This window comes from Anser anser (genome assembly GCF_964211835.1).
Source record: "Anser anser genome assembly, chromosome: 20".
Classification (NCBI taxonomy): Eukaryota; Metazoa; Chordata; class Aves; order Anseriformes; family Anatidae; genus Anser; species Anser anser.
Window position 1 is genome coordinate 1,761,214 of NC_139741.1, and position 26,674 is coordinate 1,787,887.

The 26,674-nt window shown below is 57.0% G+C and overlaps 1 protein-coding gene across 2 annotated transcripts; it reads right to left on the bottom strand.

The window, feature by feature from the left end:
- Positions 1 to 9,321: 9,321 nt before the first annotated feature.
- Positions 9,322 to 13,316, bottom strand: SRSF1 (serine and arginine rich splicing factor 1). Of its 2 annotated transcripts, XR_014574328.1 has the most exons (5): positions 12,634 to 13,285; positions 12,165 to 12,349; positions 11,726 to 11,898; positions 10,738 to 11,457; positions 9,322 to 9,823 (listed from the first exon to the last, which is right to left on the bottom strand). XR_014574328.1 is itself a non-coding variant. In XM_083806766.1 (4 exons), exons 1-4 carry the CDS (start codon positions 12,825 to 12,827, stop codon positions 11,263 to 11,265), a joined length of 747 nt encoding a protein of 248 aa, XP_083662892.1. In that variant the 5' UTR covers positions 12,828 to 13,316; the 3' UTR covers positions 9,322 to 11,262. The 2 variants fall into 2 exon arrangements, 1 of the variants encoding a protein (XP_083662892.1); XM_083806766.1 differs by having other exon boundaries at positions 9,322 to 11,457; positions 12,634 to 13,316.
- Between the last annotated feature and the right edge of the window lie 13,358 nt (positions 13,317 to 26,674).

Consider the following 26,674-nt stretch of genomic DNA (forward strand, 5'->3'; position numbering starts at 1 on the left):
TGGTGAGAGTGCTCTTTGTTAAAGGCTCAAACTCGCCTCAGTTAAAGGCTAAGAAAACTACCCAAGCATGTCACTGAGTCATCGAAGAAATCCCGATGAGCACGTAGGAGGCTAAACTTGACGTTCTTGTTGGTTTTACAGTTAAAGAGCCAAGAGGGCAGAAAGCACCTTTCAGGAACAAAAATGAGGAGGATGCTCAGCATTTCCTTGCTAAATTGTAAGAGAGAAACGGGGAGTGGGAGCACTCATCCCTCGGAGGAGCGGGGCTGAGCCCTCTCGGTGGGAGGACGAGGAGCAGCCCAGGCCCCTCGCACACCTGAGGCATCCCGGCACCGGGAAGCGACCGCCGAGGCAGGCTGCCTTCGGAGCAGAGCGAGCCCGAGAGCTGCAGATAACCCCCGAGGGGGGGAACGAACTCGTAGGAGCTGTATTTATAAAGGGCAAGTCTATGCCAAACCTGACGAACTCTCCTTTACCCAGAATTATAACTGGAAATATAAAAAGCCACAGTGTTTGAAAACACGTATTTACATTTTATGTGCCCCAAAGCACAATAAACAAAGGTTAGATTTGTAAACTCTCCATCTTAATTAAAGCTGCGCTGCTTTGGACAAACCCACATAACAGGTGACTCGAAGTGTTATGTTGTTTAATTTATACCTTCCAGCTGCCTTAGTCATCGAGCTGGGACAGCGATAACATCAGCAGCCACCGTGCTGCTGCCTGGGTACTCACGGCAAACATGCAAAGGGAATTTCTAGGGCAGCGGGAGCCGTGTGCCCCACTTATCGCCGTCCTGAGGTGGCCCTTTCCTGCCTCTCAGAACAAAAATCTTCCCCGTTTCTTCCTCAGCGCTTCCTGCGTGGCAGGGAAGGACGGGAACGCTGCCGGGGTCCCTGCCTCCCCAGCCCACGCTGGGCTCATGCCAGCAGCAGTGCCCGACGCCCGCCCGCAGCCCCGGCGCTGCCGTCCCCATGGGAGCAGGAGCAGACCTCCCGTTGCCTGGTACGTGGTATCCCCGGGGGCACCAGCCTCGGGAGGAAGAACTAACCACGGTTAATCCATCAGACCCACCTCACGCCTCCGCACGCCCCGAGAGGAGCTGCTTTCCTCCACGGCGGCCAGCCACGAAACGGTTAAGGAAGCGCCTGTGCGACGGGCGCCATTAGCTGTCCTGCGGGGACAGGCGGCAGCTGGATGCGGCCCCCCCAGCCCCGGGCAGGACCGGACAAACACCGCCAGTTTCGTCCCAGTCCCCCTGCAGAAACACCCCGTGCGTTAGGGCTGGCGGTGGGATGCGAGTGGTGGAAGTGCGGTTTGTATTTCTGCCTTGCCCCTGCCTCTCGCAGGGATCTCAGCGCACCGGCCACGGGTCCGTGGGGCCAGGGGCTGCCACGCACCGGGGGGGTGAGAGCCTGGCCCGCCGCGCTCCCACCCCGCTGCCTTGAGGAGGCCGCGCTCTGCCCGGAGCGTGCCTGCCCGCTGACAAACAGCGCTCCGGTTCTGTTGCGCGAGCGTGTGCTGGAATCGCTAAGAATAGAAAATGTTGTCAAATATTTCAGCTTCAGAGAAGCCCCTGTCTGTTTGTGCTCTGCTCCCGGAGCGACGCGGCGTGCTTTGAATTTCACAGCTTCGCGGGGCTGAAGAGCCCTCCGGTGTGTAAATAAGCAGAGACGATGTTACCGAGCCGGGGGCGGTTTCTCTTTTGCCGCTTTCCTAACTTTGTGTCTTCTCTATTTTCTCTCTCTGCAGCCTCAACTTCCCTTTCAAACTCATCCAGGAAGCTAAAAAGAGACAGTAAAACGTGAAGTTGGGAAATGCACGCTGAGGCAGAGCACGCCCGTGGCACGGGCTGCAGGAGCAGGGAGCACAACGGGGTCTGAGGGCACGGAGGGGCCGCACGGGTGGCTCGAGAGCAGGGGCTGCGAGTGACCTGCTTGCAAGCAAGGAAAGCTCTCAAGAAACGGCTGCTGTGGCCGTGCCCCGTGGCAGCCCGCTGCCATCGCCCATCCTGTGCCATGCCCCCGGGGGCAGTGCTGGTGCTGGCACTCACCGGCCCCAGGGCTCAGCAGGGAGCTGCCGCTGCCGGGCTCTGCGCAGAGCATCCTCCTCGCCTGGTAATTAGCGCATCTGAAAGATCACTCCACTTTTCAAAAGGGGAAAATAGGATGCAGGAAATTACCAGCCAGCTTGCCTGAATCACTGCAGAAAGGCATTACGGCAATCAATGGAGAAGCAGCGAGAAGCTACTCAAAGGGAAGGAGCTTCATTAACGGGCCACAGCAGGGATGTCTGAGCGCTCCTTGGCTCCTTGTTTTCAGCACCAGACTTTGAGGTGCGCAGCAACAGCCTGGGGAGAAGCAGGCGGCTGCTGGGGCAGCGTTAAGGGTGGGCTGAGGGGCCCGTCCCAGCGTTGGGGTCACCCTCCTGCCTTCCTGGAGGCACGGGGCAGCGCGCCAGCACCATGCAGACCGGCGTGCCAGCTGCACCTACCGGCTGAGAGCCGGGCAATGCCCATGCACAGCGCCAGGCACAAGGGGATGCCTTGAGCTGAAGCCCCTGGCTCCTACCCTGCAGGGCCCCGTGCCAGGAGCCACGTCCCATCCCCATCGCAGCACAGGGGTGGCCGTTGGGGTGCCCTGTGCTGAGCAGCCCCCCCGTCGATCGCTCCCATCTCTGCGATTCCACCAGACCAAGTCCCTGCTGCACCTTTCCTGACCCACGCTAAGGCAGCCCGGCGCAATTCTCCCAGCAGCTGGGTGCCCTCGCCCTGCACGCAGAGCTGCCTCGGGGCCGGCCCCGTCCCCGCGGCGGAGCAGCACAGCTAAGTTTAGCCCGGCCACGCACGGGAAGCGGCGTTATCTCATCCCACCTCCTTGTCCTCAGCTGTGCGCGCGCTAATCTCCGCTTGGCACCTTGAGCTCGGAGCTGCCCCGCGCTGCGAGTACCGAGTGTCCTTTTATTATTATTTTGGTTATTTCCATCACAACTCTTTCCCAGCGAGCAGCTGCTGTCATCTGCTGCGCGCCCGGCACCAGGGCGGAAGCGCTGCTCCTCCCGCCGCTCGCCGCCACCACGCTGGCCACGGGGACGTGTGGCCGGCCGTTGGCTTCCCCGCTATCTTTGGGCACAAGCAAAGCGCCCGCAGGCACCCCGCACACAGGGCTGCCCCTCACGGCACACGAGGTGCGTGCCGGGGGAGCCCCGGGGCAGCCGGTGGCACGGTGCCAGCGGTGCCACAGCACCGGTGCTGAGCAGTGCGAGCCACCCGCGCTTAACATCAGATCCGTCGTCGTTCCTCGGTTCCACGCACAGCTGTGATGCGCACAGAGCCAGAATTATTTGTTTCCTACAGCTCGGAGACCTCCTGGGGTGCACGCCGACCCCCGGCAGACCGTGCCGGTTTGTACCACCCTGCCTGCCCTGGCCTCCGCGCTGCGCCCGTCGCAAAAGCTGCTTCCAGCTTCGCACCGGATTGGAGAACTTCAGGAGAGGCAGCGCGCAGCAGTTCCTCAGCAGCGTGCTCCTCCGGTTAATCACCAGTGACCATTTTTAGTAATAATCCCCGAGGGGCCGAGGGCCGCGCAGAAACATCCGCTCCTGCCTCGCTCCCCTTCCCACCATCTGCCCCACAGCTCCCCGGGCGCGAGGGGCGGGCGGCAGCGGGCACAGCAGGTCGGTGCTTCCAGGGAAAAACACAGCCGCTGAATTAGAGCGGCCGAGCCGGCGAGGAAATCCGAGCGCTAATCCCCGATCTTTCGCTGGCACACGGCAGAGCTCTGGCGAGCCTCTCCCCGCCCCGGCCGCAGCTGGAGGCCGTGGATAACGCCGCGTCGCCTTCCCGCAGGGCTGCAGCGAGTGACGGCCGTGGAGGCACCGAGGTGCCGCGGGCAGGGAGCGGCGGAGCCGCAGCGCCCACACCGAGCGGTGGCCCCGGCGCCGGGCAGGGCTCCAGCCCCGCGCGTGCCTCCGCGCCCGCGCTGCCCCGGCTTGTTTGTTCTTCGCTGTTTGCTTTTGCAGGACCTGCGTGTGCGCGGAGCTGGGGGGGGTTAACCTCATTTGTGAGTTATGGATTTTCTCAAAGCGATCGATGTCGGTGCGGTCGCCCGCCCTGCTCGGCTGGGGCGAGCACCCGGCACGTCCGAGCACGAGGCTCTGCCCCGGGGCTCCGCCAGCTGCCTGGGCCCTGCCGCATGGACCGGGCGTCCGGCAGCGCCCGCGGAGCAGCGCCCGTGCCAGGAGGGCTCACGTGCGGCCAGGAGCCTGCAGCTGCTGCGTGCCAGCAGGGACCGGGTGCGGGGAGGCCGCGGCTGCCAGCCCTGCGAGCACGGGCAGAGGCCAAGCCTCGGAGCACTGCCACGTGCAGGGGACGCACCCCGTGGTACCAACCCGGTGTCTCGTTCCTAAAATCCCAACCTGCTCTCTTCATCACTCTGCTGCTGCCACTCGGTCAGCGGAAAGGTTACTGCCCAGGCCCCTGCTCGAGTATTAATCGTAAGGCATTTGGGGTTAAAAACATACCTGTCCCTGCAGAAACGCAGCACGAAGCACTGGGGTGCCGCAGCCCAGCTCGGGCCGTTTTGCCACCCGCCGCAGCCTCACCTCGCAGCCTGCGGCTCCTCCTGCACTTTAGGGATGTGCACACATGGAGGGAAGGAGCGGCAGCGCGGCGAAAGGGGGCAGATTCAAATTCAATGCAAAGCAGCGCAGAGGAAGTTTTTCCTAGTGCTGCTACAAGCCTAAAACAGCATCAAAAGTCGCTGGAAGAAGTCAGTCCTGCTCTTTGCTGGAAGGAAAGCGCCCAGAGCTCAGCAAACTGCCGAGTTCCTGCAGGTGCTTCATTTTTAAATCCCCGCTCCCAGGGGCCACGAGTGCCACCCCACGGGTGCTGGCGGCTTTTTGCAGCCTCAGCTCCTCCCGTGGTAACGCAGCCCCGTGCTGGCCGCTCCCAGGCACGCGTCCCCGCAGTCTGGTGGGCTGGTCACGGCATCAGCCCTCCGGGGCACAGCCCTTTCTTGTAAGAAATGGGTATTTTTAAAATCTATTAGACCCGAAGCGTGAAACCTTAGCTGACTCATACAAATATGAAACTCTCTTACGGGATGAATTAAAGCTATTAAAACAGAGGTAATTACTCATGCGAACAATGCCCTTCTCATCTCTTTAACGATCACACAAATTAGTGCATAAAATTACGTTAATAGCCCCGTAACTGCTGCACGGGCACTCAGACCTCCGGTTTGCAGAGGCTGAGCTTCGTAAACCTGGGACTGCACCGAGCGGAGCCAACGTGGGGCCACGGCACGGCGAGGGCGGGCGAGCTCCCGACCCGTGCGGGTCCTGCGCCGGCCCCGAGCAGCGGCAGGAGGGGTAGCACAACGCTCGGCACCGAGCAAACCACATGGGTACGTCAGGCACCGCAGCCTGAGTCACTCCCGCCCTCGTGCGTGCGGCAGAGAGGTTTTGGGGAGCAGCCCTTGCACAGGGAGCTGCTTGGAATCCCACCGCAGTTTCCACCAGCTCAGCTTTCATCGGTTCAGCTTTCTGCTTGGAAGCCTCTCCTGCAGTTGAAGACAGACCGCTCTCCCCCGCGCGGGTGCAGTCAGGAACGTTTTGCACTCAGCAGAGGGGAAGCTGGACGCTCGTCAAACCTGCAGCTGGTTTTTGGCAGGTCTAGAAATTATTAAATAGCTTTGGTGTAAAGCTAAAAACGACCTGCTGTCATCAGGAGCGAGAAATCTCGGGCCACAACTGCCGCTGCCGGATCAATGAATGAGCCTGCTGTCCTAAAGCAGGAGTTTCTGTTCAAAAAAAAAAACAAAACAACAAACTAACAACAAAAAACAACAAAATAAAAAAAACCACTGTGGTTTCTAGGAGAAACTGCAAGTTTTCTAACCGTTTCTATTTCAGTGCTGATGTTAGGTTTATTAAGTACCCCGCTATCAGCGCGATGTGGGATTAAGGAGGACAGCTCCCCTCCCTCCCCACCACGCTTCCCGCGCCGCCTGCACAATGCAGGCAGTCTCGCGCTCCGCGACAGGCAGGCAGCTGCAGAGGCCGAGGGCAAAACAGAGGGGCCACACATCGCCAGGGCAAACAATTGCCCTCAGTGTACCAACAAAACGACAGCTCTGGAGCCGCGGGGCCGTCCCAAAGGGCAGGTTCCCCGCGCACGAGGCGCTGCTCACGGTGTGGGTCTGAGGCACAAACAGCCGGGAACGCCCAGGGGACGAGGGGCTCGAGCCCAGCTCCCCGGGGAGGCAGAGCCACCCGAGGAACCCACCTGCTTCCACCCTGCTACGGCGAGCAAAATTGCTCAGGAGCTGGGTTAAAATCCCATAAAATCCATCCTGGAAGGAGCGCTAGCAGGGCAGCTAACATGGTCCGGCTGCCTTCCTTCCAGCATAACCTGTTTCTGGTAGTTTACGTAAGACAATAAAACAAACCCGAAGCGAGTTGGACCCAGCAGCAGTAGCCGCTCAGGATGACTCGCACGGCCCGTGCCTGGAAGGGAACATTCCCCGCGAGAGAAGTTCAGCGGGCGCTGACTTGGGTTAATTTTCACCCGCAGCCCCAGGCGGAGACGCGGAGCCCAGGGCCCTGCTTTCGGCAGGTGCCGCTCCCAGCTCCCCCGCTGCGCAGCTACGTTAACGAGCCCACGGCGAGGCGGCGCAATTAAAACCAAGAGAGCATCAAAGTCAGACTCCTCCACCTGAGCAGCTCCAGCGCTGCCGACACGGGTGCACAGCACGCTTCTGACACTGGCTCCTCGACTGCGGAGGCCACGGCGTCGGTCCATCAGCAAACTGCGACGCTCTGCCCCCAAACAGCGAGCAGGGCCGGCCGCTGCGACGAGGTTCGGGGAAAAAAAAGGCATTTGGGGAAAGCCCTGATCTGCCCCAGTTAAGTTCCCGGCTCCATCAGAGGCACGTTTGGCTGCTAACAGTAGCACAGTAACGAAAGATCTTAGAGGAGAAAGGTCTAGAGGCACAAAACACAACAGAGCTCCGCACCGCAAACGGCTTTATTGGAGGATCCCACAGCGCGTTACAAACACCGGCGCCGTCGCAGCGCCACGCAGCACGCCCCGCCTGGCGCACGCGGGACAACAAATTCAGCCGGACTGCTCTCCCTCGACGGGGGAAGCCAGAATGAGGAAAAGCACTTCAGAATGGCTCCGTTCCCTTCCGTTTTCCCGGTGAAATGAAAGTGCCGTTTCCACTCAGATCAGCAGTTCTCGCTCAGGGGTGCGATGCCCACCGGTCCGTTAAGAGATCAGACTTCAGGAGCTCTGCACGGAAGGGTCCACGAGTATCAACACAAACACGGTGCTCTCCTCTTCCTCAGCACGCAGACAGCAGCGCCCCGCCGCTCGCCCCCCCTCGGGAGGGCTGGCCTTCCAGCGCCGCGATGTTTACTACTGCTGCAAACCGCTCCGAGATAATCGCCGAAGCAGTCACCGAGGATTTGCCGCTTACGCGGCTCAGCCGCACACAACAGAACCCGACAGCCACAGCACCAACCCCCCACGCACACCTCTTACCTGCGGGCTCTCGGGGGTGCCTGGAGGACCAGGCTGGTCATTTTTAAAGCCTTTTTGCCCCTCTAGCATTACGGCTTGCAAGCACTGTTATTCAAGGTATATCAAAGTCAGCTGAAAATCCCTTAAATTAATGTGACATTACCTTAACTAGCTCATTAACTTGCCTACAATCAGCGACTTGGGCTGGACTCCCCAGGTCAGAACCCAGCCTCCTGCACTGCTGACAGAGGACTGACCCCTTCAGCAGGGTCCCAGCCCCTTCCTCTCCCTCCCCCGTGCAGCTCGCTTTCTTTCCAACCCTTACGCCATCCGAGCAGTCCTCTCCCAATCCCACGTTTGGGTTTGGTTCAGTTAAACCAAACTCTTCAGGTTTCCTTTTGTGAAATAAAAGGTTTTGCTTCCCCGAGCACCCTCCTAACCCTCGCTTTACGACTGCCCCAAGTTTCACCTTTCCAGCACAGATGGCAGAACTGATCAGAACCCAAGGGTTTGTTGTTTGGGGCCAAACTCCCCAGTGCTCTACAGCACACACCTGCCTGTCTCCAGGCACGCGCTGTGCTCTGCTCCCTTAATTCCCACCGCCCACCTTCTCTGGCACGAGCCACCCCACCTCTGCAAACCCCTGATCGCTGCTCACCCCTCATCTCTGCTGCTCTTCCCCACTCCGTCCCACCTGGCACTAGCCCACGGCCACTTGAGCACCTAGAGTCTGTCCTTTGGGTAACAGCTCCTGCCTTCCCTTCCCCAGCTACGGTGCTTTTACAATCAGGATTCCTCAACTTTGGTTAAAGAGAGCAGAAAGTGCCCACGTACGCATCTTTGGCAACACAGCATTCCCGCAGGGAGATCCCATCCTGTACGAACCGTCACCGTACGCTGGCGTCCCGTACGCCAGCACGCCAAGATTACAACCCAGACCCGCTCTCCTGCCCCAGCCACAAACACGTTCCTGCCCTGCTCCACTTCCCCGCCGTACAGGAACAAACTTCACTCACCCGAGAGCAAAACGTACGTAACAAGTATCCCACCCCCACATTAACCCGAGCACCTCCGGCTCTCCGCTCACTGGCACGCCCCTGGACTGGCAAACGGCTACGGGTTGTGCAGAAACCTTCCTGCTCAGCGCTGACACCAACTCACCGCACATTTAACTCGAATTGAACATAAGCAACGTTATTCCAGGTAACTACTGGAACGTTCGCGTAGTTTGCGTTGAATTACGAGGACATTCACCCCGGGAAGGTGCCGCGGACACGCCTGGCACCCTCGAGCGGCTGCGGTGCTGTTCCCCAGCCGCCCACGTCGCGGGGCAGCGGCCCAGCGCCTGCTGCTAACGACCAGCTCCTGATACCCCCGTCACTGCTCGCCTCCTGCACACAGGGCCTCAAAAGTCCACCAACACTTGAGAGCACAAGCGCTGGGGAGCTTTACATGCGCTCAGTTTCTAACCGGCACTTAACAGGACGGCAGGGGGAAGGACTGAGCCTGGTTCACCTTTTCCCCGTGCGCTCTCTCCTTTACTTGTTACCACCAACACTAACAGCATCCTTTTTTAAGCAGCTCGGATTTTCTTCTTCTCCCCCACTCTCAGTGAATTCTGCCCATTTCCCAGGGTAACTGGTCCCTGATTCAGAAGCTCCAACATCAGTGCTTCCTGCGGAACAGCGGATCTTTGTTGGATACAAAAGCTTTTTGTCTGAAAACGTGAAATTTAACAATGTTACAGTTTCTGGTGGCAAGCAGACTCATTACCAACAAATGATGACAACCATGCATGTTTTTTAAAAATTTTATTTGTCAAAGAAAAAAAGGCAGTAGCCAATTGAAAACCTACTTAATCTTTAACTCCGATTTTTGACTTTAAATTTAGAGAAACGACTTATTGATTTACTTTGTTTAAACAAACCCCCCTTTTTCCCCTTTAACGTTTACCATCTACTCGTGCTGAATCCTTCCAAGGAGATTGCTCCAGCGTACCTCTCCAGGTCCTCGCTTTGCTCCTTTTACCAAAAAATGAAAAACTCCATCGTGCATCATAAGGGCTCCAATCGTCAAAAATAGGAAAAAAAAATCTTTGGAATAGCCAATTGAGTTGAATAAAAAAATCCACACGAATGCGGTTTGGTTGGGGCAGGAATCCACTCCTATGTTCCTGGTAATTTGATCCCGCTCCATGAATCCTTGCAATTCAGCCTCCCTATCCTATCCACATTATGATTTGAATCCAATGATCCAGCTCCAAGGATTGGGATCCAGTGAGCCCTCTCCAATCCAAACCTTTATAACCAGCAAAACCAAAAAAGAGGAGGCAAAAAGTTAGATACTGTAATGAAAAAATAGGATTCTGGGGAATGATCAGTTATGTTTGCCATCAATTAATACAGATGTACATTAATAACTATCAATTCCCCAAAACAAGCTTTTGAATGGTGATGCTAAATTTCTTTTTTTTTTTTTTAGAAACGTTAATTATTTGGAGGAAACATCGTAATATTTACATATGTCAACTGAAAATGCCAACATACTCATTGCTCGTACGGTGGTGTGCTACAGGTTTTGTGGTTGCAAAAAATGTTTATGAAATTGTAAAAGTTTACTGCTAAAGCTATCCGCCTACTGTATGTCTAAGCTATAACTAGTACTCCCAGCTGGAAGGTAACAAAATTAACTAACTGGAGTTTTCAAGCATATTCGTGAGTCAATTGTGAATTAGTCTGAGGGGAAGGGCTGAGACTTAAATTATTCCCAACTAGGTTTTCTATTTTCGCTTTCATTCTGGTACTTTAAAAAAAATGAAATAGCAACGCTGTATCAGTCACACAGAGGACATGCAGATTTTAGCAGTATTGATATTATACTCTGGTTTGAAGATACCCTTCATCTACAAGTGTACGAATACTACGCAACATTAACACTTGTAACCAAATGCTGCATGACAAAGTAAACCAATACTCCCACCCCCGTCCCGGTTTGTTCCTTTAAAAAACTAGAATGGAATAGAGAATTACAAAAGCAAGTATTTAGCCACAATTGCTAAAAAAAAGTTTTAAAGAGAAGAGCAATTGTAGTCTGCAGTAACTAAAACATGCCTGAAGAAGTGACACGTAGGCGCACGTACTCAATTAACCTGTCTCTCAGTATAAGGTCAATACTGCCAAGTTCATCTGTGACAATAGCACTTGGAGTCATACCATTGCCTCCATTATTGATCTGATCCTCCTCAATCCTCCTTTTGACAATCCTAAAATGATTGACATGTGCTCCACAATCCTTTAATCCAAAGCATTCTTAATCCATCTCTTCAGATATGTCTACAGAAAGACACACGAAAAGGCAAGATAAAATATAAGATCCCCCAGAAGAGACAAGTTAGCCACAAACATCCCAACATCCCCAGCTCGTATAAACCATAGCTGAACACTGAGACATTTACACAGCAATACCACAGTTTGAAGAATGTTGGTATTTGACTAGAACTAAATTGAAACAATCCTGACTGACATCAATTAAAATACAATTTACCAAAGACATGAGGGGAATGTTGATGTTACGGAGCAAATACTCACTAGGGATTTTACACAAGAATGCAATTCAACACTTCAGCCAATTTGAATAAAACAGTTTGAATTAAAAAAAAAAAATTGAAAGACTGTACTGAGTAAAGGAAAACTGTGTACAACATGGGGTTCTACAAAAAGATCAGAGCTAGTGATCGTTTATGTACGAGATCGGGATCTGCTGTGGCGGGGAGAGTAGCGTGGAGATCCTCTGCTTCTTCTTGGGGAATAACTGCGGCTTCTGCTGTTGCTTCGACTACGGCTTCTGCTACGACTACGGCTGCGTGACCGAGATCTTCCATAGCTTGGACTTCTTGGACCATCAACTTTAACACGGATGTAGGCAGTTTCTCCCTATTGAATAGACAGAACTTTCGATTGAAAGGTCTAGGCTTCAGGGCCATCTTTTTAGGCATGCTGACAGACTGCGGATATCGTTTACTAAAGCACAGAAATAGACGCCAAAGCCTTAATAATGTCTATTCCGTGACAAACTGACCACAGACTTAGTTTAGCTGCTTTGTGTTTTAAAACAACGAACACCACACATTCCTTACCTTCAACTCCTACTGTTAAGCCCTTTGTATCCAATTCTGGCCAAAAGAGTAAGTATGGAACCTACCTCATGAGATCTAAATTTAGTGTTATCCAGTTTTCGCACAGCGTAGGTCATATCTTCCTTCCGTACAAACTCCACGACACCAGTGCCATCTCGGAAAACATCAGCATAACATACATCACCTGCTTCACGCATGTGATCCTTTAAATCCTGCCAACTTCCACTTGGAGGCAGCCCTAGATAAAAAAGCAACACCTTGCTTTACAACCCCGCTACGTTAGCATCTTCCGTAAGATACGGCGTCATCCCGCAGCGGACAGGAGAGGCCAGGCCGTAAGCAGGCGGGCTGCCTCGAGGAGCTGTTAGCAGCCGGGAACGGCGCTCCGCGCGAGCTACGCGAGGCGACGCTTTTTAGGAAGCGCTGCGGAGCTGCGTCGCCCCTCGCAGCCGCGAGGACCCCGGGGGGGGGGGAGCGCGAGGGGCGGCGGGAGGAATGACTCACCCGAGACGATCACTCTGTACTCCGAGCGCCGCGATGGGGGCCCGTACCTGCCCCGGGGGGCTCCTCCGCCTCCACCTCCTCCGCCGCCTCTGCCGGTGCCCCGGCCGCTGCGAGGGAACTCCACGCGGAGGCGATACCCATCGTAATCGTAGCCGTCCCGCCCGTACACGGCGTCCTCCGCGTCCCTGCGGGCCGGGTCGGGGCGGTGAGCGCGGCCGCCACCACCCCCCCCCCCCTCCCCGTCAGCGCCGCGCCCTGCCCCCGCCGCTCCCCCCCCCCCCCCCCGCCTTTGTTCCCGCTTCCCGCCGGCCCCTCCCCGCGGCCCGGGCCGCCCCGTTAGCGCCGCCTGAGGCCCGGGGCGGCGGCGGGAGGCCGGGCGGCGCCTCAGCAACCGGGGAGGGGGGGGGGGCCGCGCGGGGCCTGACGGCGTGAGGGGGGTGGGGGGGGTAGGGAGGCAACGGGCCCTCACCTGGGGTCCTCAAACTCGACGAAGGCGAAGGGCGGCCCCCCGCGGCGGTTCTTGAGGTCGATGTCGCGGATGGCGCCGTACTTGTAGAAGACGTCCTCGATGTCCTTGGTGCGGATGTCGGGGGGCAGGTTCCCCACGTAGATGCGGCAGTCGTTGTTGCCGGCCGGGCCGCGGATCACGCCCCCCCCGGACATGGCGAGGTCGGCAATGGCTGCGGCGGGGCAGGGCCTGAGGCGCGGGCAGCGGGCGGGCGGCGGCGGCGGCGGGGCCGGGCCGTGCGGACGGGAGCGCTCCTCGCGCCGCCTCCCCCAGCCGCCGCTGCAAAATGGCGACCGCGGCTCCCCCTCGCGCTCCTGCTGCGCGCAGCGATCTCACCCCGAGCCGCAGCACCTCCCGCGCGCGGGCCCGCGTCCAGCCGCCGGACGCGTATCCCTCCGCGCCCTCAGTCCCCCCTCCGGCGCATGCGCGGCGCCGCAGGAAAGTAGTCCCTCCGTCCGCTCCCCGCAGCGGCTTCACCGGAGAAGCCGAGGCCTCGCGGGCCGCGCCGCCGCCGGGCGCGAGGGCTTAGCGAGCGCGGCGTGCCCCCGGGAGGGGAGGGGAGGGCAGCGCACCTCGCCCCGCCGCCGCCTCTCGGTGCGCCGGGCCGCGTGGCGTCACGTCCGGTGCGGAGCTCGCGCCAAGAAGGCCCGGCAGCGGCTAGGGGCGGGCAGGGCGCGGCCCACAATGCACCGCGGCGCGGGGGCGCTTGGCGCCAAGGCGCGGGGCGCGGCCCACAATGCACCGCGCCGGGGGGGGGGGCGGCGGGGCCGTGAGGGGGGCTGAGGGGAGCGGGGCCGAGCTCGGTCCCGTCATGTCCCCGTCCCCGGTCCCCTGAGGGGCCGCCGCCGCCCCGTCCCGCCCCGCAGCGCTGTGCCCGCTCCTCAGGAAGGAGCCGGGCCGGGCCTGCTGTAAAATGGCTGCCCCGGGGGCATGGGGAGCCCAGGGCGGGCCGCCTCCAGCCCAGGCCCGGCCCAGGCTGTCCTGGGGCTGACTTACTTATTTATATATTTATTTATTTATTTATTTATTTTCTTCTTCTGGCCATCTGTGCCGTTTCCCGCTTGTGGGAGCCGTACCGCGGTCCTGTGCAGCTCTTGCGTCAGACAAACCTCGCAGCCAACGACGATTGCCGATGGGATTTTGGGAATCAAAATAAAGTACAGAAAAACAACCCACAAACCTTTGAAGCGTGCCGCCTGTTTTCTGTCTGCATTTATTAATAAAAGTGAAGGCCTAGAGGGGGAGCAACCCCGGGGGTTGTGCGGCCCCGCAGAAGCACGGGGGAGGCAGGGAAGGAGTTCCCGGGAAGTAAGGAAATAACACACAGCTATGTAACGTTTACGAGATTATAACTTACGTCAAGTCACTTCTAAACACCGAATTATTATTCTAGTTAGTCACAAATTCCTGAAAGATTTGTTAAGGCAGTAAATGCAACTTTTAATGTGCAAATTGCTTTTAACTAATGAGGATGCAATTAAACTTCGCTTTCAAGCAGAAGCGCTGTTTTGGCCAGGAGGTCCTCCAGGTGACATGAAAACCCAAGCGTCTTTTTTATTGTTATTTATTATTAATTTGCCCGGTTCTGGAGGGTAGGGCATTTCCCTTGCCTCCGAGACCAGGGCTGACGAACACACTGCTGCGGGGAGTCCCCGCTTGGCAGCACGGGGAGTTTGCTCATGTTTTGGGGTGCTGAGCGTGCCCCCAGGCCCCTGCAGCACGGCAGCTCTGCGGGGACGCGTTCTCTCCCTAACTCCATCCGTTTGCTCATGCTTCACATGGCCCACACTGCTTTGAAGTGACGATTTGTTGTGCGGTCCGCACGCTGTATCAGATGTGGGAACTAAAGGGATACTAAAACATTTAAATAAACATAAAATAAAATAAATAAAACATAAAACATGTGGGGGATACTAAAACATTTTTTAAATTGCTGCACTTTTGCAGTCTCTACCCTGGATGCCTCTCGCTGATCCCTTGGTATCTTTCATATCAGTACGGGCGAGTCCGTGCGGTGAGGGAAGGGCTGAATCATGGCAACCACAGGGATGGGGTTAAAGCAGCATCTGAGTGTGCAGAAAAGCCCTCTAGGCTCCTGAGTTAATTAAGAGATATTGAGAAATGTGTCATACCTCTTTAGTAGTAGTGGCTGTCATACCTACTTCATTTTTCATGTGTTAATTAAAAACGCATATTCCTCTAGAAAACAGCAATCTGAACGACTTGCAGTTAGAAAGATATTTTCAGTATAATGTGTTTGACTATTATAAATGCCTTTATTTCTCTCCTGTGTAGGTTAAAGTACAGTAACGTCCTCTGCTGTAATGATTTTTAACGTTGGTAATATCTGTGTTAGGTTGCTGGTGGTTTAAATAAAGACTGCTATTAATCACAGAAAGACGTTATGAGAAAGCCCATCGTCAGACGTGGTGGTTTACCCAAGTATAAACTGCTGACTATCTAGGGATTTTCTGCATCTTTAAAGAGTTTTAATGGTTTCACCATTCTCTTTGTACAAACCGGTGGGGCATAGCCTGCAGCACCCACGAGGTTCCAGGGACGAGCTGAAAACCATGTACCCAGCTGTGTACACGAGTTCAGTAGGTGCTTTGGCGTAAATATGGGTTTTGAACCAGCATAATTTAATGAGCTAGTTCAGTTATTTGCCAGATCAGTAGAAATGCTTGTTGCATACTGGAAAAAATAAAATCACTCCTTCGTCTCCCCAAAAAGTCACAAAGACCCTGAACATACCCTTCCCAGGTATAGAGAAGGTTCCGTCCTTTGCCAGGGAATGAGTTTTTATTTTCAAAGGCTTATTAAGCTGCTGAAAGTTATTCTTAAAGGCATCATAAAATAATGGTAAGTCTGCCTGGTTTGCTAAAGCCCTATTGCATAATTTCTTTTGCGTGTTAATAATCCTCATAACTACTTTAAACGATTGCCTTAATTACCTTAATGAAGTGTCTCTTTATAGAATTATTGAACGTTTTCTTTCTCGTTACCTTTTTTAGCTCTGTGTTATCAGCGGAGCGCTTAAAGCAGTTGGATAAGCGGCAGAACATTTGTTTGCTTTGTCGGAGTCGCTTTTGGCTTTCTAGCAAAACGTGTATGTTGAGAATCATTAAACATTAATTACGTAGAAAATAAACTACTGGGAAGCAAATGGCAAATAGTCTTGCAAAAAATGCAACTACTGTAAAATTGAAAAACAGGGCTTTCAAACTGTGGATGTTGATCGGTAATGCAAACGTTAACCAGGTAACACAGAACAAGAGGTGTCCAGCTGGAGATACGCTGCAGCACAGCTTGCGATGATCGCTCCTCAGCCTGCTCTCGGCCTTCCCACACAGAGAAAGACACCCAGCGGGTTTGGCTTGGCCCTTTCTGGCCTTTTCACGGTGTTCCTTCTCTCCCCTTCGTTCTCGGACGTCTTCCCACAATGTTACAATGCGCCCTCCCTCTGCTCCAGCAACTATGCCCATGCCATAGTGTCTTTATGCAGACAATGAAGCGCTCTATGGTGGGCTCAAAATTCCTTTATTTATGACCAACCAGAGGTGCTGGAGGTGCAGGGGCTTTCCCAGCATCACCGGCAGAGCCAGGGCACATCATGGCCAGCGCCATGGGCGCTCCTCGAGGGCTTTGGCCACGCGCTCGCAGTGTCGGGCAGGACCTGTTTTCCCCTCATCGCTGGCAGCCTCCTCAGCACTGCGAGATCCAGCTGGGGTTAGTTTTGACTAATCTTACCGTGTTGCAAAATAACAGTTTTTCAAAGCCCAGCTTGTTGGTGAGGAAAGGGCCGCTTTTAAAACAGCACCGTAAACTGCGATGTTCTTTGCTCTGAATTGTCCAAACTTCCTGGTCCGCTCCCACAACAATGGCTCTGAACGCGCTGCCGAGTGGGACCTGGGCTCCTTCGGCACTTCAGCAGTGACGTGAAGCTACACAGTGCCTTCAGAGCTCAGCATACTGAGCTGATGGCTTGGGGGCTTTTAAATTTTAAATAGCACCTCCAAGTTATCAGCTTGTATGTGCAAAAAATGCAGCGCGTAACTTTTTCAGAGAATCTCTGAGTGCATTGATAAGACAACGACAGCCTGTAAGTTTGGAAATATGTCCTGTAAAAGTGCGTGAGGGCAGAGCTCGTTTTATTTACTTACTTATGCATAAGCCAAAAGATTTCATGTGCACATGCCGCGGCATGTCTTGATGGAGACGGGAAACACAGCGCACCTTGACTACGAATTCTTCCTGAGAGCCAGCCCCAGAGAGCAGACACGGGGAGAGATCGGAACAGGAAAAGCCACCGGAGGAGAAGGCTGGGTTGCTCGCGGGGACACGGCGCCCAGCGGCTTGGCAGCCCCTGCGCCTCGGCCGGAGCCTCGCCTGAGACCATTCATAGCTAACTAATTACAAACGAGATTTAAAAGCTTGTGAAAATAATTTGCTAAGAGAGGGACGGGGTGCCTGCAGGGGATGCGGCGTGAAGGGCTCGGCGAAGCACCGTGGCTTCGTTGCCGTTTAAGCACGTGACGTTGTTAGCTGAGCTAAACTGTGCAAAGGATTTTGCGTTTTGTGCCAATGCCGGGCTTTAGAAGTTCTGGAACAGTGATCTTTTTTCTTCAGAATAACACCTACACCGCTGAAGCCATTAACACGACTTACTCAGAGGAGCAGTGACTGTAACATCGCTAAGTGCCATTTGCCTTGCTGGTAGCAATTAAAGGTTAATTTAAGAAGTCAGGTTTTGGGATGCACGCTGCCTTGTTTTCCCGTTGCCGTGACTTCAGGTCCCCTCGGGTCCCGCACACCGCGTCGGGGGGAGCCCTTGGCACAGGCTGGAAATGAGCCCGTGCTCGCCAGGTCTGTGTGGCGGCCGTGCTGCCCGGCTGAGGCTCGGGAGCGGGGGGAGATCCGAGGCTTTTTGCTCTCCAAAAATAACCCAAATTTGCCAGGCCTCAGTGGTTTTTAAAGGAGGTTTTCCATTAGCTTTCCATCAGAGACTGCTGGCAGCGCGGCCGCCGTCTCCGCTCCCTGTTCTGCTCGGGGCGTTCGGAGACGACAGGCTGCAGCCCCGCGGCATGGATGTGGTTTTGCTGATTTTTTTAATACAAGGAAGCAGAACAAGTGAGAAATGCATTAAAAATTAGTTTCAAGCAGAATGTTTTAAACCCAAATTTTAGGAACTGTTTCATCGACTTGCATAACTTCACGTAACCATGGGAGAAGGGCGTTTCTGTTCCCAGCAGAAGTTGTTCCGCAGCATTTTGTGATCCAGATGTTCTCCACTTAGGAAACTTCCCAGTTTGTGTCCAACAGATTTAAAAATAAAAATTGGAAAAAAAAAAAGAAAAAAGTGGAAGGTACAAACCCAACTGCTTTTAAATCAGCAAGCTAATGTCTGCACTCAGAAGTAAGGAGGGAACGCGCGCTGGGTGTCTTGCGTGGATGGTGCCTCTTCTTCACTGCTGCACAGCGCAAAGCAAGGTGTGACAGCTGCCACTTCTGGTGTGATTTCTGAGTGACTAGTTAGTGCCTAACTGAAACATCAAATAGAAAAAAGAAAAACATATATTTTTATTTATTTATTTTTCTGATGTGCCTTTGTGCTGCAGCTACTTGAGGGTAATAAATAAGAAGAAGAGCAGAGATCATTGCATTTCAGAGGCAGCATCCAAGCACGAATGTTGGATATTACTTGCATAGTTTCCCAGGCAGCATATTAATATTTTCCTACCCCAAAATACCAAACGCAGGACAGGCAGGGGCAGAGCAGGGAGCTTCATGGGGTCGGGAGCCTTGGAGAGCTGTGCTGGTGAGGGCGCAGAGCCGCAGCGCCGGCGAAGCCGCGCTTCCTGCCCGGGAACCAGCTAACCATAAACACAGCTCCCGGTGGTGTTGTGGCGTGTCGGGGGGCTGTATTGCTTCCTTCACTCGTCCTGCCCGAGTGAAGCCCTGCACTAGCCACACAGCGCTTTGTGTTCAGAGACCCAGCCCTTCCTTTTGCAAGGGGTTTCGGGTGCGCTGCCTTACCCCGTGCGGGGCCGAGGCGCACGGAGCATCGTGTGGGCACTGCTCACCCCTCGCTCCCCGCGGTCAGCAGCTCTGGTTTGTTTTCCCTTCTGAGCAGAGGCGATGAATAGCTGGGCCGTGTGTGCCTCGCTCCGTGGTCTGTCCGATTTTCCTTCACGGACCGCTTGGCCGCAGCCCTGTCTGCGCAGGGCTGTCACCTGCGAGGCTTTTTGGCTGTTAGCGGCAGAAGGGAGAAAACCAACAAATGTATGCTGCCGGTCCTACGGGCAAGCATAAAGCAGTGGCTCCATCCACTTGTTCTCTCTGAGAGCATAACAGACGTCAGTGAGTGTTTGTTTTCCTCGAGGGCTTTTTTTTCTTCTTTTATTCCCCTTTTTCTTCCTCCTTTTCCTCCTGGGCAGAGGGCAGCCGTGCGCCTGGCCAGCCTCTTGCTTGTTTGGAGTCAAGCACCGAGCTGGACTGGGGCTGCCAGGCAGACACTTCTGCTCTTTCCTTGCCACAAACTGCATCCCAATACCTCCATGCCACAAACTGCATCCCAACACCTCCTTGCCACAGATAAATGACGCCCTTTATCCCGGGGCATGTGGCTGGACCCTGCCCAGGCACTCACGTTGCGTGTGTTGCTTACGTGGGGTGAGGATGGGGAAGGACAGCATGGGATTCACAAGCAGGAAAATACCAAAAGCTGAGCGTTCTTCCTGTCTCCTCAGCCCTTCTGTTAGGAGATAAAGCTGGCTTTTGTTTGGACAGAAATGCTGAAATGCTTCCAAAAGGTCCTCTGGGTTTTGGAGCTGGTTTTACAGGCTGCGGCACCGTGCCCGCTTTGTAACAGGCTGGAGCTGGGGGGCAGCTCGTGCAGCCTTGTGACGCCGTCTCACTGAGGACAGCACAGGCAGCTGAAAGGGAGAGGGCTGCGAAATGAGAGAAGGACCCAGCCCCAGCGTTAATTGCCTTCCTCGGCAGCTCTCACAGGGTGCCCGTCAGCCTCTCGGCCCTTTCCACGCGGGGCATCGCTGTCGGCACCGAGCGCCGCACCGCTGGCAGCACGGCCCCAGCGCTGCCTGCATCCCCGGAGCAGAGCCGCCTTGCCCTTTTTGCTGGAGGTGCAGGCAGGATTTCAGCCAACTGTTTAAAAATAAATCCCCTTTGCCTAGAGAGCGCGCAGCCACCTGGCACGTTGTCGCACGCCGGCAGGAGGTGAGCCAAGGCCATGGGGCGGTGGGACCCGGGCCATGGCTGTGGCCGCTGATCCCGCTGGCTCCCCCGCAGCAGCAGGGGGGTGGTCGTGGGCACACCGAGCCCCCCACCTCCTGCTCCGCCTGGGCCGTGGGGCTGCTGCTGTGGGAGGCTGGGCTGGGAGCACTGCAAGCAGCCCCCCCCGAGCTGCTGAGGCTGGGCAGGCGCTGGGCAGGGCGGCCCGGAGCATCCCTCTGATTAAAACAAAATCCCTCGCGGGCTCTTCCGTCCAGAGAGGTATTACAGGCTTAAGGGATGTATGAAATGTATATTTATTGATTGGGTCAAGTGTTGCAGCTCCTTCTGCAGAGTGAGGTGAGAGCATTAATACGCGATTGACCCGGCTGGCGAAGAGGGCAGCAAAGGGGGGCTGAGCACCGCTCGCGCCGATGCCAGCCCAGGGGGCCCCCGAAACAGGCGCCGGCATCATGGCAAGCCCCTGAGTATCTGCGTGGTACGGGCACGCGTGTGCACGTGTGCACACAGCTACAGGGCCCCACGTCCCCAGCCTCACGGGAACGCTGCTGCTGCCTGCTGTGGGTTTGCAGAGCTGTGCCCGGGCGCCCACGACACGCTTTGGACACGCTGTAATGTGCAGGAATGCGGGATGGCTTCTGGTGAGAACTCGGCAGCGGACACGGGACCTGCTTTTCAGTAAGAGCAAACAACTCAAAAGCTTTTTCAAGCTGGGATCTTTGTGCTAAGCGAGTCTGTGTGCTCCGCCACAGCCCGAACCCCAAGAAATGTGAGTGCAGCAGACCTGGATTAAAACGGAGCTGGCAGATGGTGCTGTAACTTCCACAACATCGATGGTACAGAAAAGTAGTGTCAACATGGGTGATTCTATTCTTTTTCCTCTTTCAGGAACGGCTAGAGCCTAAGTAGAGCTCAGAAGTGAGGCTGACCTACATCACCGCACGCGGCAGAGACCTCGCCTCCTGCTTTCAGAGTGTCTGCATCCGTGCTGTGCCAGAGCAGAACCTGATGGCAGTGGCTCCGTTCTGTACCCTGGGGAGCTCACTCTTTTTCCACAGGACAGGGCCAGGCAGGGGGTGGCAGTTTCTGGGGCGTCCTGGCAGCCCCAGCCCCACGCCCACTGCCCGCGGAGGGCTGCCTGGGGTTTCCTGGCCGGGCTGTGGACACGGCGCCAGTTTGGGGCATGAATTGCAGGGTTGCTGCATTCCTGCATGAGCACCCAAATAGCTCGCACTCAAGCACCCGGTTAATTTATGCATGAGTGCGCAATTAGCCGGGTGTGAGCGGCCAAGGGGTCCCCCCATCAGCCCCCAGCCGGGTCATGCATGAGTGCCTGGCTAACGCACCAGTGTCCCAGCGGTGAACGCAGGAGCACCCAGCTGATGTCCGTGTGAGCACCCGGCGACTTCAGGCATGAGCACTCAGTTAGCCCACACGTGAGTGCCCAGAAGACGCGTGAGTGCCCAGCCAGCGCCCGTGTGAGCAACCAAAATGTCCTGCGTGAGCTCTCTGAGCTTACACAGCCACAACTGGTTCGTGGACGAGTGCGGGGTTAGTCCATGCATGGATGCCCTGGTACTGCATGCAGGAATGCCTAATTACTGCACACATGAGCACCCAATTAATGCATGCATTGGCACCCAGGTACTGTGTGCACGAGCGCCCAGTTATTTTGCATTTTAATGCCCGGTTAGTGCATGCATGGCTGCTCAATGTCTTCATGCATGAGCACCCACATAATTACCAAGAGATTTCCCGCTTGGCCCACATGTGAGCCCACCACATGTCCCCAGAGCGGGGACACCCCTGGGGACCGCAGCCCACAGGGGACGCACACCAGGGAAGGACGGCACAGGGGACAGCAGCGCACAGCACCAGGACGTGACGGCTCTGGATGGGCTGTGGAGGTGCAGGAGGAGATCCCCGCACCACAGCCGGCCCCAGGAGACCCTCGCCCCGAGCTCCTCTGCGGCAGCGCCGTGCTCTTCTCATCCACAGATGGTGGCCGTGAGCAGAAACCCATGCTGGCGAGTGCCGTGGCTCACGGGAGGGTGGCGTCAATGCCCACAACTGCCCTAAAAATGTAGGAAGCCTTTGATGTGCAGGTAGGGACCTCATGGAGAAAATGAGCTGGGTTTAGGGCTGGTGCTGGATCTCCCATCCCAAGTGTTGTAATGGAAGGGAGGGCAGAAAAGGGAAAAATGGAGAAACTCAAGGGAAGAAGTGAAATTAGCACCCATGCTAGTCCCAAAGTCCTGAGGCCCCTCTGCCTTGCAGTCAGACTGGGACTGCTGCAGAGCACAGACACAGAGCACGGGGCTGAGGCAACTTTTCCTTCGCTGTTTTTTCCACCTTTTCCATCTCTACACCTGCCTTTCACCTCTGGGGAGAGCAGCTTAAAGGGAGGTCCCGGCTGCTGGCACGTCCAGCCGCAGCATGCACACAGGCGCTCATTACGTTCCCGTGCTAATGTGACCCAGCCCAGATTCCCGATAGGTGTTTTTATTTATGGATCCCGCGTGAACCGCAAGTCACTTGCAAAAACTTGCAGAGAGCAGATGACCTGAATACATATTAATAAGGCTCACACGCCATTTAGTATTAAAGAGTTTTCTATCGCGCTCGCAGGATCGCAGGAAACACTACCTTGTGGAAAGCAGTGTTTAGACAAAAAGCCTTCTATAGCTCGTCACGGTTTTAAAACCATTTGCCTTGGAGAAACGCCCAGGCTGCCCCGTGTGTGGCTGCGAGAGCCGCCCCGGGAAGAGAAACGCGCCTGGGCCGGGTCCTTACGCAGAAGAGGAGGGCAGGTAGTGGAAACGCTGGATTGTCCCAAATTATTGAGCAGTAACCCTCAAGACTGGGGCACTGATACTGATGGCAGTGCTCTGCTTACAGCGATCAAGCCCTCGGCATTTGCAGTGGCAGCTCCCCACTGGATGTTTACAGGGCATTTTCTCTGTCCCTGGGATTTATTCAGCCTCTGTAGCAGGGATTCCGGGGAGATAATAACCCACATTAACCAAGCCACTGAAAACTGCTTCACAAACAAATTGATCAAAGCAGCCCGGGACTGGGAGCAAACCTTCCTGAATGTGCCTGGCAGCACAGTTGCTGAAACGATTGACTCCTGGTAACAAATCGTTCATACAGCAGCCGCGGGCGGGATTGCGACAGGGGAGGACCCAGATTGAGGAGGTTTGGGACCGCAGTGATGAGCGAGACAGAGAACTTCTCCTACAGAGAAGCTGCTTTGCTGCTGCTGCTGTGTTTATTGATGCTTTCTGGCCATCGAAGCAGCCGATGGCTGAGCCTGGAGAAGAGCGGGGAGACGAGCAGGTACAGGAGGCACGACGGAGGAGGTGGGACGGACAGAAGTGCTGCAGGGACAGAAGACAAAGGGGACGCTTGTACTGCCGGCTCCTACAGATGTGTGGTTTTATCCCGGATGTTGTCCTGGCTTCGGGATGAGGACACAGGCAGAAAGGCTGGACCTGAGGACAGAGGGGCAGAGTCACGGCTGGGGCTGGAATCGTGTCTGGCCGGGAAGCTCCCGGCCGCAGGCAGAGCCAGGCCGCAGCCTTAGATGGCAAACTGCTCCTCGCAGCCAGGCCCTTTTCCTCTTAATCTCCGTGAAGCGCCTTATATAGTGCACTCGGAGCAATTTATAAATAAAGGCTTTTTGTCACGATTCAGGAACGCATCTCCCCCTGTGGCATTCGAAGCACTTCCTCCACGGAGGCCGCGCTCCTTCCCGTGCCCAGAGAAGCGCCTGGCCTGCAGGGGCGGCCGCCTCACCGCAGCTCTGGGCGCTGACACCGGCCGGGTGGCTGCACGCTGACCCCCTGGGGACAAGGACCGAGGTTTTATTCCTCATCCCTTTGCAGCAGGACCCCCGTGGGCGGCTCACTCCTGCCCCGGGGGGCTGAAGGTGCTGCGGGCGTCCCTGGGGAGGCGGGCGCTGCATCGGCACCCACCAGCACCACGGGGACACCAGCAGGTCTAAAGCACGGGGGGCCTGGGGTGAAATCCGGGGTTCCCGTTGTGTGGGACAAGCATCGTCCAGCAGCTGCCTCTAGCCTTAATGTCGGCTCAGCCCCCATCATCTGCCCGAGCCTCAGTTCAGGATTAATGCGATACCAAAACCGCAGCTACCTCGGCTTCGTGGCCGTCACTCTACCGCATGTGGGGATTGAGCAGAACTTCACGGCAGCAGCAGGGGCGGGAATGGAGACCTGGCTCTTGCAGCTCAGCTCCCTGCCCGCTAACGAAGCTCCTTTGTTAGCAGCGGATGGGGCAGCCATACAGGCTGGGCAACCCGCCTCCACCAAGGGCGGTGGCGCCCGACCCGCCGGCCCGGCTTGGCGCGGCGGCGGCGGCGCCGCGGGACCGGCTTGGGGCTGGCTGAGACCGGGGCTCCTGGAGCAGAGCGGGGACCTTCCCCTGCAGCTGTGTGTGGGACGGGGAGCTGCCTCCTGCCCGTCAGCCGGGCCGGCTCCTGCGGCTGCCCCCATGGCCGGGCTCTGCTCCCTGCGGTGCTGCTCCGCTCCGGCCCGGCACGGGGAGAGCCGAGGCTCCGCGCCTCCCAGCCGGGCGTGCTAATAAAAGAGATCCGCGAGACTCCAAGGGCTGTTGCCTCAACAGAGACTCGGCGGAGCTATAAATAGCCCAGCCAAGCGCCGTGCAGTGAACCTGAGCAGAGCCGGCTGCCCTCGCAGCCAGACGCCCCCGGGAGCCTCGCCGAGATGTGTGCCGACGCTCTGCGCCGCGGCCCCGGAGCCTGCTGTGGCACAGGGGGACGTGGGGACGTGGGGACGTGTGGATCTGGGGACACCCAGCTCCCACCTCCTGCCCCTTCCAGGTGGCCCTGCTCCAGCAGCTGACCAGGCGCTGCCTTTCCCCCCTCCTCAGCCCCCAAATCAGCACGCTCCAGCCCCTGTCCGGCCACGTGGAGCCTCTGGAAACACCGCCATAAAAGTATTTGATCCTGCTGCTGCTGAGAGATAGAAGCTCTTGAAGGGTTGCAGCCACACGATGCTGCCGAAATGGGGGACTGCTGAAGGCAGGATACTCGCTGGGCAGGCGGTGCTGACCCAGAGCGTGTTGGTGAGCACAGGGCACCATCCCGGCAGGACAGGCAATGCCGCTCCCCCTTCCTGCCAAACTGCAGAAAAAAAAGCAACAAAAAGGAACACAGCAGTGGTTCCTCCGCTCCCGCATCGCTCGGGGCGGATCCTCGCTCCCTTACGTGTTTTTTTTTTTTTTTCTGTTGGGTTTTTGCTCAGGTGGCTTCTTGGCGCCTCTGCCCGAGTGAAATGGAGCAACCCAAATCAGAGCTGGCGGGCGGCCAGCCTGGCAGACGGGCGGCCCAGAGGGCAGCTGCACACCCAGAGCACGTTTAGCGAGGGCAGGAGCTCCGCGGGGGGAACCCAAGCGGCCGAGGTGCAGGCGTCGTGCCTCTGCAGCAGGCTCCGGCCAGCCCTGCTGCGCTCGGCGGGGCCGAGCAGCGCGTCCCGGCCAGGCGCAGGATCAGCCCTTCGAGGGGCTGACAGCTCCGGTCGGTACCTGCTGGGTCGCTCACACCGAGCTTCACCGCGGCTTTCCTGCAGGGGAAGCGGTAACGCAGAGCGGGGTATCGCGGCGCTGCACCAGACCTCTCCCCGGGCTTCGGAAGGAACGGGGTTTTTGTTCTCCCTTTTGTCCCCACCTTGGCTTTTGTGTGTACGTGAAACACGAGGAGACCGGCGCGACGTGGCTCTCCTGTGCTTTGGTGCCTTTCTGTCCTGTCACCAGAGAGACACCTGCGGCTTTTCTGGGGCCAAAAGACCCGGGGAGCCTTGGGCGAGCACCTCTGCCAGGCCACTGGCATTGCCAAAGGGCTCTCCCGTCCCCTTTCTGTCCCTGTCCTTTATCTCCACAACGTCACAGCTTTCTCACACTTGCCAGCACTGCAGCCAAACGGAGGCTCTGCAAGCTGCAGGCGAGCTCTCGCGGTGACCGTGATGGCCACGGGTCACCCCAGGAGCTGGTGTGGGGACGCTTTTTGGCCAGCTCAGCACCAGGGCTGGGGTTTTATGGGCACGTGAAGCAGGGCTGGGAATTTATGGGCCCGTGAAGCAGGGCTGGAGCTGGCAGGGCTCGCTTGGGAACCCCAGGGACAGGCAGGGACTCCCCCAGGACGCGGCGCTGGTGGCCGCGGTGGGTCCCCGAGCCTCGCTGCCGGTATAAAACCAGGACAAACCCGAGAAACGAGAGGGGAAGGGAAATATGCGCGGTGCTGCAGGGCCAGGAGCGAGGCCGAGCCCTGCGGGGGAGCAGAGCAGCGCCCTCAGCACCCTGCAAAGGCGGGCACCCGGGGCCTGGGGGCGTCCGTGGAGAGGTTGGAGCTGGTGCTTGGGGACACGGTTCAGTGGGTGATGTCGGGGGTGGGGGGGCACCGCCGAGGTTTCCACACCGGCCCCGGGCCGGGCCGGGCCCCTCAGCACCACCCCGGCACCGGGCTCAGCACCCCCCGGATCGGGCCCGCCAGGCCCCGCCCCCGCGTAGCAACGCCCCGCCCCGCCCCGCCCCGCCCCGCGCCGGCCCCGCGGCATTGTGGGATGAAACAGGATGTAGGCAGAGCAGCGCGGGCGGACGGGCCGGGGCGGCGGGCAGCGCGGCGGCGCAGCCAATCGGGGCGCGGCGTGCGGCGCGGCGCAGCCAATGGGAGGGCGGCGGGCCGCGCGCCGCAGCGGGCGGGGCGGTATTTGAG